The 12,172-nt window shown below is 48.1% G+C and overlaps 1 protein-coding gene across 3 annotated transcripts in view; it reads left to right on the top strand.

The window, feature by feature from the left end:
* The window catches only part of DOCK1 (dedicator of cytokinesis 1), a 556,714-nt gene that overhangs the window by 130,247 nt on the left and 414,295 nt on the right, over nt 1–12,172 (top strand). For all 3 annotated transcript variants that reach the window (XM_084841443.1, XM_084841442.1, XM_084841444.1), the window contains exon 23: nt 639–747. In XM_084841443.1, the coding sequence (XP_084697569.1) occupies nt 639–747 (109 nt within the window). The remainder of the gene's footprint in view (nt 1–638; nt 748–12,172) is intronic.

Here is a 12,172-nt window from a genome sequence, read left to right as displayed (position 1 = left end):
AGGTTAACAACTGCATCTTCTTGGAAAAAGAAATTAACAGTTTCTATTTCAGTGCGGAGAAGCAAACTTTGGTCCATTACTCTAATGGCAAAATTAACTTGCCAGTCAGACAATCTAGATCTGAAACATATACTGACTGTTTTTATGAAAATGTGCATGCTTTTATAGGGGGTTGGACTCAATGGTCTTGTAGGCCCCTTCCAACCCTACTATTCCATGATTCTACTATTCTATTCTATGATTAACTATGCAAATAATAATAAGAACTGAGCCTCCATATACACATGGGTCATGTTGGAAGATGTATTGGGATGTATGAGAGATTATATTAAGAATGGTTGCTACACAGGAACAAAAATTATTAAATTTTAATATGTCTTATCCCTTAATTGATTGTAAATTGACATTAATTGTATGTATGCAGTACATCCAGAGTTTGATTATTTCTGTTTGTTTCTATACAATGAATTTGTATAGAAAATGTAATATTTTTTTTAAGTGTCATTGCATTTACCAGAAATGTCTCTGATGAAAAAACTGTTCTGATAATGCGGGGAGGGGGTTGGGGTTGGAGAAAGAGCCCTTACAAGAAACACTCCTTGTGTATTTTAACCATACTGATATGATTTGTTTTCCAGACTTTATGAAAATAAAGGAGAAGCTGACTTTAGAGAATCTTTGCTTCATCTCTTTAAATCTATTAATGAGATGATGAGCAGTGCCTCTGAACAGACTGTTATAGTAAAGGTATGTTTTGGAAATGGAAAATATGACAAACGTATTTGTATTTAATTTTACTATTGGCCTAATACAACCCTTTTGGCTTAAGTACTTCATTTTCAGTGTAGGTTTGCTGTCACATCCATCTTAAGGCCAGTTTGGAGTAGACTCACATTACGTGTGGAAATGTAGTATTATTTATTTATTTATTGCATTTATACCCCGCCTTTTTTCCTCTTGCAAGGAACCCAAGGCGGCTTACATTATCCTCCTCCTCTCCATTTTATCCTCACAACAACAACCCTGTGAGATGGGTTGGGCTGAGAGTGTGTGACTGGCCCAAAGTCACCCAGTGAGCTTCCATGGCCAAGTGGGGACTAGAACCCGGATCTCCCAGCTCCTAGTCCAACACTCTTGCTGTACCTCTCTGCACTGGTCTTAAAATATGTTTAGGTGGAGGTCTGTTTATGAGTAAAAATTAACAGCTCTAATAATAGATTGATAATGTTGACATAGCAGTGGTGGGGATGAGATAACCATTAGCAACGAAGTTAGCGTATCTCAAATCCCAGTAAACTTCCCAATACTTATACTCTGAAATGTTCTTTTTTGAGGAGGAAAAATAACCATTTTACATTTTTTCTCCATGTTGCAGTTTCCTCCCTCCCTCCTTTATCATGGTCCCTGCATTGTGGTAATCTGGAAGCAAACTGATGATTTGTGAAATTACAATTCTGTTAAGTCAGATCAGCCTAGAAAATAGCCTTTTCGTATTCTGTTACAGAGTACTTAGTCATTTAAATAAATGAGAAATTTGTTTCCTATAATAACTCGGCCTGTGAACTGTGTCACTTGCATTAAGGAATAATTAACTGTACAGTGGTTGAGTCTCCTGTCACAATACATGGGATGTCTAGAAAGATACAGAAAATATTCCATGGTGAACAATGTTGTCTTCATTTAACAGAAAATAAAGTAGGATTTGAGAACTATTTAACTGAATAGATAGCATCTCACCATTAATACCTTTGTCACATGATCAATAATTCATTCAGTCGGTCAGATTTCCTATATTTAATGGCTGAATGGAAAAAAATGTTAGTACCAAAACGACAGTGGCTTTGATCCAAAGTGCCCTTTGTGTGAGCAGAAAGCACTTTGGTTTGTATACTGATGTCACTGATTTCTGTCCCTGGCTGCAGTTCCCCAGGACACATTGTATGAAATTCTTTAGTGTCTTTAGTCCCTTAGGTGTAGTGAATTATATTCTTTTAAACTGTTGTATATTTTATATCTTATTATTTTAATATGTGCCTGGGAGGACTATTGGACAACTCAGGGGGTGGGGGAGGTGCCACCATAACTGTGGTCACGGGCAGGGGGAGGTATGGCGTTGGGGGATTAACAGGCCAGCTGAGGAGAAGAGGGGCTAGACACCTTACAGCTGTCCCCTCTTCTGGTTCTTCCCCCAACCTGATGGTTCCTGGCAGCCTTACCAGTCTGCCCTCGGGTCTGGTGGTGCTGCTGCTGAATGCCAGGTTGGCCCAAAATAAGACCTCCCTCATCCCTGATTTGATTGTGGATGAGGGGGCTGACCTGGCATGTATTACTGAGACCTGGGTGGGGGAACTGGGAGGGGTCACTCTCTCCCAGCTGTGCCCTCCTGGGTACTCAGTGCAGCACCAACACCGACTTGAGGGTCGGGGAGGGGGGGTTGCCGTGGTCTATAGGAATTCAATCTCCCTCTCCAGGCTTCCTGCTCATTCGAGTGCAGATCTTGAGTGTCTGTACCTTGTGTTGGGTACCCGGGACAGATTAGGGATTCTGTTGGTGTACCGCCCACCCCGCTGCCCATCGGACTCCCTGCCTGAGCTGACGGAGGTGGTCTCGGACTTGGTGTTGAGGACCCCCAGGATGATGGTCCTGGGGGATCTCAACTTCCATGCCGAGGCCGCTGTATCCGGGGCGGCTCAGGACTTCATGGCCGCCATGACGACCATGGGGCTGTCCCAACATGTCATCGGCCCAACGCATATAAAAGGACACATGCTTGATCTGGTTTTCTCGACTGGGCAGGAGGATGGTGATCTGAAAGTAGAGGAATTAACATCTGTCCCTTTGTCATGGTCAGATCATTTCCTGCTGAGGTTTAGACTTCTGGCGGCCTTTCCCCTCTGCAAGGGTGGGGGACCTATTAAAATGGTCCGCCCCCGGAGATTAATGGATTTCGATGGATTCCAGAGGGCTCTGGGGGATTTTCCTGCTGGTATGGCTGGTGCTCCTGTCGAAGCCCAGGTCGCTCTGTGGAATGCAGAGATGACTCGGGCGGTTGACACGATCGCACCCAAGCGCCCTCTCCCTCTGAGCAGAGCCCGGCCAGCTCCTTGGTATACACCTGAGCTGAGGGCAACGAAGCAAGAGGGGAGACGGCTAGAACGCAGGTGGAGGAAAACTTGTGCTGAGTCTGACCGAACACAGGTAAGAGCCCACTATCGAGCCTACTCTGTGGCGGTGAGGGTGGCAAAGAGGCAGTTCTTTTCCACCAGCATTGCATCTTCTCAGTGTCGCCCGGCGGAGCTTTTCCGAGTGGTTCGCGGCCTGTTACATTCTGGACCAGGGAGAGAGACGGTGGAACCCTCGGTAGCACGCTGTGACGAGTTTGCGCGGCACTTTGAGGATAAAGTCACTCAGATTCGTCATGAATTGGACACCACGATTAATGCAGTTCCATTGGTAGAGGCGTTCAGAGCACCGTCTGGTCCAGTTTTATTGGATGAGTTTCAGTTACTGAGGCCTGAGGATGCGGACAAGGTGCTTGGCCAAGTCCGATCGACCACTTGTGTGCTTGACCCTTGCCCTTCATGGGTTATTAAATCAAACAAGGAGGGGTTGTCCGGCTGGGTCCAGGAGGTTGTAAATTCCTCCTTGAGAGACGGAGTGGTGCCTGCCGCTTTAAAAGAGGCAGTAATTAGACCACTCCTGAAAAAGCCTAACCTGGACCCAGAGGATGTTAACAATTATAGGCCAGTGGCCAACATCCCCTTCCTGGGCAAGGTGCTTGAGCGGGTGGTTGTAGGACAGCTCCAGGCACTGTTGAATGAAACGGATTATCTAGATCCATTTCAATCGGGCTTCAGGCCTGGTTTCGGAACGGAAACTGCCTTGGTCGCCCTGTGGGATGACCTCTGCCGGGAGAGGGACAGGGGGAGTGCGACCCTGTTGATTCTCCTGGACCTCTCAGCGGCTTTCGATACCATCGACCATGGTATCCTTCTGGATAGGTTGTCTGGGTTGGGAGTTGGAGGCACTGCACTACAGTGGTTCCGCTCCTACTTGGATGGCCGATTCCAGAAGGTGGTGCTGGGGGATTATTGCTCTGTGCCATGGCAATTGTGCCATGGGGTTCCACAGGGCTCTATTCTATCCCCCATGCTGTTTAACATCTACATGAAACCGCTGGGGGAGGTTATCCGGAGGTGTGGGCTGAGGTGCCATCAATATGCGGATGACACCCAGCTCTACCTCTCTTTCTCATCAAAACCAGGTGAGGCAGTGGCTGTTCTGAACCAGTGCCTGAGCACGGTAATGGACTGGATGAGGGCTAATAAACTGAAACTCAATCCAGACAAGACGGAGGTACTGTTAGTGGGTGGTTCGTCTGCCCGGCTAGGTGATATTCAACCTGTTCTGGAGGGGGTTGCACTCCCCCTAAAGGATGAGGTTCGTAGTTTGGTGGTGCTCTTGGATCCAGAACTGTCACTTGAGGCACAGGTGAACTCAGTGGCACGGAGCACTTTTTATCAGCTTAGGCTGGTATACCAACTACGCCCTTATCTGGACAGAGATAGCCTAGCTACAGTTATCCATGCTCTGATAACTTCTCGTCTGGATTACTGCAATGCGTTATACGTGGGGCTGCCTTTGAAAACGGTCCGGAAACTTCAGCTGGTCCAAAATAGGGCAGCAAGATTGTTAACAGGGACTGGCCTGCGAGCTCATATTACGCCAGTACTTTTCCAGCTGCACTGGCTGCCAGTCCATTTCCGGGCCCGATTCAAAGTGCTGGTGTTAACATTCAAAGCCCTTAACGGCTTGGGGCCAGGTTACCTGAAGGATCGCCTCCTCCCATATGTGCCTGCCCGGACCTTAAGATCATCATCAGCGGCCCTTCTCCGTGAGCCCCTGCCAAAGGAAGTGAGGCGGGTGGCTACTAGGAGGAGGGCTTTTTCTGTTGTGGCACCCCGGCTCTGGAATGAGCTCCCTAGTGAGGTTCGCCTGGCGCCTACATTGTACTCTTTTTGGTGCCAGGTGAAGACCTTTTTATTTTCCCAGGCATTTTAGCTTTCTAAATTTTTATCTTTGCTGTTTTAAATCTGTATTTTAAACTCCTGTACTGCTGCTAGGTTTTATTGTGGTTGTATTGTTATATTGTGGTTTTAATGTTCTATATATTTTAAATTGTTTTATTGTGTGTTGTTTGGTTTTAGTTTTTGTGAACCGCCCAGAGAGCTTCGGCTATTGGGCGGTATAGAAATGAAATAAATAAATAAATAAATAAATAGTGTTTCAGGAAGAATTAGGGTTTACAGTGGATAGAGCCTGAGAAACATGGTGCATGTATAGAGCACAGTGCATGGTTGTTCGGATACAAGCCATTGCATACAATTGTTTCCCCCTTCTCATTCAAAAACAGATATACAAATGTATTTGGCTGCAATCTAGTACCCGTTTGTCTGGGAGTAAGTTACATTGAACTCAGTGGTACTTATTTCTGAGTAAAAGTGCATGGAAGCCCTCTGTGTGTCACTGAACACATGCTGCTGCCTTACACAATTGGTCCATCTAACCCTCTATTGTCAACTGTAAGTGACAGCAGCTGTCCAAGATCTTAGACAGTCTTTGTATTCCAGCTACCTGAGATCTTTCTAACAACATATGCTGAGGATTGAACCAGGATCTCCTGCATGCAAAGCATGTGCTCCACCATTGAGCCATATTTCTTTAAAGCTCCCATAACTATCATTAAGAGCTGAATTTGTTGTCTTGCTACTCTGATGTAACGCAAAGAGCAAAGTGCTGACTATATGGCCTTCTGGAACAGCTGCAAAAATATTAACGTAGTCCCCACAACTTGTCTCTTTGCATTTCTTGCTGGCTTAAGGAGTTTTGTGATACAAGAGTAATATACACACTGTTGGATGATAAGCATTACAACTCACCTGCACCCCCATATAGGATAGCCAACAGTTTTATCATCCAGAGGCAACGCTGGTAACACTGGACAGAAACATCTTTGAAACTGCAAACCAAAGTTATAACATGAGGAGATGTGACAGTTGTGTTGAAATGTCTGCCTTTTTTCCCAGTGTGTGTGTGTGTGTGTGGGGGGGGGAGATAGCTACTTGCCATTGAAAGGAGGACATCTCCCGCCTGAAAATCCTGTTTAATTTTAAGGACTTTCCCTTTCCCTAATTTTTTTTTTTTTTTGGTGAGAGGTGGACCTTGTTATTTTAAGTGTATGTATTGCTTGGAGTAACACCTCAATAGGGCTGTAGGAGACTATCTGAAACAGTGATAAGCATGATTTGTTTTATTTTTCTACCCAATGTTTTGTTGGGCAAAATGTTGACGTCTGTTCCGGGTAAATCAGTTGAAAGCAACATTAAAAATAAAATTAGTAAGCATGTAGAAGCCCTGCTGAAAAATAATCAACATGGCTTCCGCAAATGTAAGTCCTGTCTCACTAACCTTTTAGAGTTCTTTGAGAGTGTCAATAAATATGTAAACAGGGATGATCCGGTAGACATTGTTTACTTGGACTTCCAAAAGGCTTTTGACAGAGTCACTCACCAAAGACTCCTGAGCAAACTTAGCAGTTATGGAATAAGAGGAGAGGTCCTCTGATGGTTAACTGGTTAAAGAACAGGGAGTAGGAATAAACAGTAAATTCTCCCAATGGAGGGTAGTAAATTCTCCCAATGGAGGGTAATAAATAGTGGTGTCCCACAGGGATCTGTATTGGGACCAATGCTTTTCAACTTGTTCTGGAATTAGGAGTGAGCAGTGAAGTGGCCAAGTTTGCTGATGATACCAAAATATTTTGGGTGGTAAAAGAAAAGAGATTGTGAGGAGTTCCAAAAGGATCTCTCCAAACTGGGAGAATGTTCATCCAAATGGCAAATGTGGTTCAGTATAAGCAAGTGTAAAGTGATGTACTTTGGGGCAAAAAATCAGAACTTCAAGTATAACCTGATGGGATCTGAGCTAGCAGTGCCAACCAAGAAAAAGATCTTGGGGTTATGATGGAAAGTTCAATGAAAATGTCAACCCAGTGTGTGGCCACAGTAAAACTGGCAAACTCCATGTTAGGCATAATTAGAAAAGGAATTGAGAATAAAACTGCCAATATCATACTGCCTCTATACGATCTATGGTGCAACCACACTTGGAATACTGTGTACAAGTCTGGTCACCATACCTAAAAAAGATATTGTAGAGCTGAAAAAAGTGCAGGAAAGGGCAATTAAAGTGATCAAGGGGCTGGAGCATCTCCCCTATGAGGGAAGGATATAACAGCTGGGATTGTTTAGCTTGGAAAAAGGGAGGGTAAGGGGAGACATGATAGAGGTCTGCAAAATGATGCATGGTGTGGAGAATGTGGATAAGGAGACATTTTTCTCCCTCTCTCAAAATATTAGAACTCCTATGGAGCTGATTGGTGGGAGATTCAGGACAGATAAAAGGAACCACTTCTTCACACAGCGCATGGTTAAATTATGGAATTTGCTACTTCAAGATGTAGTGATGGCCACCAGTTTGAATGGCTTTAAAAGAGGGGTAGATAAATACCTGGAGGAGAAGGCTATCAATGGCTACTAGTCCTGATGGCTATGTGCTACCTCCAATACCAGAGGCAGTAAGCTTATGTACACCAGTTGCTGGGGAACATGTGCAGAAGAGTGCTCTTGTGCTCGTGTCCTGCTTGTGGGTTCCTGGTCGACAGCTGGTTGGCCACTGTGTGAATGGAATGCTGGACTAGATGGACCCTTGGTCTGATCCAGCATGGTTCTTCTCATGTTCTTCAGTGTTTATCTAGTTGTTGTGGTGGTTTTTTGCCTGTTTACTGTGGTAAGAATCACCTCCATGCAACCAGGCAGTGAAGCATTATAAAAGACCCTCCCCCACCCCTTTTAGGCTGTGTATGATTAACATATGCATGTGTAGGAAAGCAAGTTAGTAATTTTTTTGTGGAACTTTGTGTGGAACCAGGAACTTTTGTAGATGAATTTACAAAATTAAATCGTTGTAGCAACTCTGGTGGACAAAGATAGCTTTCATGAATGCACGTTACTTCATTGCGAGCGGAGATGGGTTAAAGACGCAGACAACAAGCTTGGGTTGAAAATTGGGCCACATTTATTGAAATACCTGCCAAGGGGTAACTAGGACGGGCATCTAACTGTGACAGCGACTAGCTGGCACTTCTTGGGCGAAAACACACCCAGCCTGAGGGGTGGCGGTGATCTCGCCATCCCTCCGGACTGCCCCTTCTGGGGGAGGTAGACCTTCCGGTGTCACCCCCGACCCGGTGCCGCCCAACACCTGGGTGAGTTGAGTAGGGTTGGTCTCCCAGGCAACCCTTATCCCCCCGCCGAACCGCACAACCCGTTCGGGGGGCCTCAGGCGTCACCTGTCACCATAAGGTGCCTCTGCATGCACACCGTCCCTACTTTCCTGTTTTGCCCGTCCTAGCCTCCAAGTGGAATGTGACCGATGATATAGACCGTATTCCCTTACAGGACACACTCTACCCGCAAAAACAGTGTGACATAGACAAAAAAGACTCACAGTAATAGGCCAATCGAACTGTGAGCCAAAAAATTCCTACATGGCTCCCAAAGGGCAGCTGGCAAGAAACCTACACTGCTTAGGGGAGGTTGGGAGGGAGCTGCGTCGAGCCAGAGAGCTGAGATTGGGAGGAGGGCTGAGTTTAAGGCAACTCAGCCTGCCCCTCCTTGCATGGTGGTGCCACTGGGGAGCACCAATCAGAGGCCCCTACGTCTTGTCACCCCACCCGCCTGCAGTGGCCCCTCCTTTCAGCCAGACAAGCTGGCGCCGGGGTTAGGGCATTTGCGAGCGGAGATGGGTTAAAGAAGATGCAGACAACAAGCTTGGGTTGAAAACTGGGCCACATTTATTGAAATACCTGCAAAGGGGTAACTAGGACGGGCATCTAACTGTGACAGCAGCTAGCTGGCACTTCTTGGGCGAAAACACACCCAACCTGAGGGGTGGCGGTGATCTCGCCATCCCTTCAGACTGCCCCTTCTGGGGGAGGTAGACCTTCCGGTGTCACCCCCAACCCGGTGCTGCACAACACTTGGGTGAGTGAGTAGGGTTGGTCTCCCAGGCAACCCTTATCCCCCCGCCGAGCCACACAACCTGTTCGGGGGGCCTCAGGCGTCACCATAAGGTGTCTCTGCATGCACACCATCCCTACTTTCCTCTTTTGCCCGTCCTAGCCGCCACAGGAGTCACAAGCCTAGAGCTTGTGAAACTCCCCCCACTTGCGCAGAAGAACTTCCCGCAGGCCCCTTTGCAGATCAGACAGAAATATGTTATTTACTACATGAGACAGGCGGACACCGCCCTACCTGTAATGCTCCCTCCATGTCCACAGAATTTCCTGGCAGATGGTGCATCCATTGCCTCATTTGCATAGGCCCTAAGCCATTTCTCTGTGTGCTTTCCGACATGCCCTGCCACTGGCAATGTCATTCCATGCCTTCCCATTGATCCATGGGAGCGGTGAGGACTGCAATAGGCTACTTCCGGCCAGGTATGCCAGACCACCTGCATCTCAACCAAGGCCTGTTCGATCAGGTCCTTGCCTGGCTTACAGCTGAAGTCATTTCTCTCAAAGTGCAGCACCTGGACCTGCGGAGGAAGACTGACAAACTTTGGTGGAACAGAGTGAGGAGGCGACTCCCACCGTATGCCTCGTCTGTGAAGCCACTGGATCTTAATGTGACAGGGTGACAGAAGCTGAAGTCTGAAGATGACATACAAGCCCATCGTGCAGCTCAAGACATCATAACGTGCCCATGTAAGAGCACCCGTTCCGGCGTACGACGAGTCTGCTGGTCTAAGGAGTAAGCACATTAGGGCAAGCAAAGCAAGAATTGTGTCAGAAAGAAGGAGCCAACCCGCGAATGCAGGCTGGAACACTGTGAAGCCCTATTTTCAAACTGCCATAACGTGCCTGTGAGAGAAACCTCCAGTGGCTACCATGGAGACAGCTTCAATGTAATGACAGTGGGTTCAGAGCTGCAAATTACCTAGGCCTAGCGGGGTAGAGCTAATGTAGAAACTGCCCAAATTGCCCATATGTCACAGTAAGCCGTTGAAGTGATGAAACGGAGGCCCCTCCTCAGACCCACGGCATTCCATAACCCATAAGATCCCGACGGGGCATAACCCATTGACTTCTGTTTGGCCGTGGGCCCCTGCCGTGCCCTTGCCATACCGATCAGTTTGATCCCCAAATATGTAAGTGGGTTACATTGGGCCAGACCTATACCTTGAAGTATATCAAGGCCCTCCGGAACAAGTCGGACTTGGAGGCTCAGACCAACCCTAAATTCCTAAGTGTGTGTGTGTGTGTGGGGGGGGGCTTGCAGAAGGCCGCTAATGCTGCTGCGTGGAACAGGGAAACGCCTTACTGAAAAGCGCAAATGGAGGGCCATTATCCCCGGAGCCCAAAGGGGGGTATCCGGGAAGAGAGGGTGGCTAAATTTACTAAAGTAGGCGACATCTGTGCCCAACCCTATATTGCACGCTGAACCCTAAAATCTGACATGGAGTCAGTGAATCCCAGCGTTGTGGGCCGGAAGGCTAAATGGCCAGCTTGCGACTTATGGTCCCAGATAGTCTGTTCCTTAAGGAGGCGCGAAATTGTGGCCAATGGTCTATAGGTAAGGGCCATGATTCCCATCGCTGAAACTTTGCCTATTGCGTGGCACACCCTACCTGCTCTGTTGCAGGTGGCTCCTGTACTGAGAGCTATGGAATGCAGGATGGCAAGCCTGGCTTCAGTCTCCCATAGTACTGCAAGGATGGGATCTGGGAATGGACGCACCAGCGGGGCTAAGGCCCGGAAGTAGTTGACCTAATTTCGTGACAAAGCATCGACAATTGGGTTTGCCTAACCCGGCACATGGCGGACCCAGAACCAGATGTTGTAACACCGACACTGGAGCACGAACACACTGACTCATGACATGACCCTCTGATTTCAGGAGGACGGGGAATGAATAACGTCGCCACGTTGTCATACCGAAAGGGGGGGGGGTTACTGACTTGGCTATGAGGTCATCCAAAATGTGCTTGGCGGCGGCAGCCTCCACTCTACAGGCCAATACCCACAGCACGATCAGACCTGCCCTATGAGTCTGAACCCCCCCCCCCCCGGGATAGCGGCAGAACCCCGTGAATCCGCAGTCCGGCTTTGAGGAGCGGCTCACGCCTCCGGAAGGAGGTGCCATTAAAACCCTACTAAATTGAAGCCATGCCCATGGATACGTGCGCACAGCAGAAGTAACCCTGGGTCAACGGTGCAGCAGCTGCAGTCCCAGCGCTGCCCAAACTGAGCTGGCGCGAGAAGGCACAGCCAGGGGCCGCTACCCCAACTGTGAAAAGAAGATGCCCAACAATATCTTTCATGGCCCCCCAAGGGAAACCCTAGGAAGATGTATAACTGCTTGGAGCTATGCCCAAAGGACCTGAAAGTTGTCCTGAGGGAGTCGAGAATAATGCCTAAGGGTATCATACTGGCTTCACTGAATGTTGATGTGGGAGGCGGGCCCTCGGCCTTTTGTGAGCTAAGGGACACCAAGGTAAAAAGGAAAGGGAAGCAGTACTTGCGTTAGGTCAGAACATTGATCACCATCTTTGGACTCCATGTAGCCTATGCCCAACAGGGACCCGTGGCCGGGATCCCCAACCAAGACAACTACCACATCGACGAGGTGTATCGCGCTGAGCAAAGGTGATCAGGGCTCTCATGATTAACAGACTGGCCCTCAGAGAAGATAGGTTACGAATCAGGATAAACCCCCTAGAGGATTTCCTGGGCACCATTTCGAGAAGGGAAATCCCTAGCGTAGATATCGGGGTGTGGAAAAGGGGGGGGCTATAACCCTTCTGCCAGTACTGCCTTGTTAAACCTCTCACAAACCTGTCGACGCCTGGCGAGGAGAAATGTTGCTTACGATAAGGATGGCCTATGTTGACCAGCAGGCGTCGGCCCCGAGGGAGCCATGCTGAAGCGTGCGCGACCCGCCGCGAGCACCAGCAACCCAGGAGCCGCGGCCAGCGCCGGCGTGGAAGCGAAGCTTTTGGGTGTGCTGAAGCATGCTGAGTCCAGGTAGCTGGAACGACGACGAAGCTGGAC

This window comes from Heloderma suspectum, chromosome 3, assembly GCF_057233095.1.
Source record: "Heloderma suspectum isolate Gila_16-S chromosome 3, 16-S_ref, whole genome shotgun sequence".
In the NCBI taxonomy this organism is placed as follows: domain Eukaryota; kingdom Metazoa; phylum Chordata; class Lepidosauria; order Squamata; family Helodermatidae; genus Heloderma; species Heloderma suspectum.
Note: the sequence above shows the minus strand (reverse complement) of the source record. Positions and strands in the feature narration are given on the sequence as shown.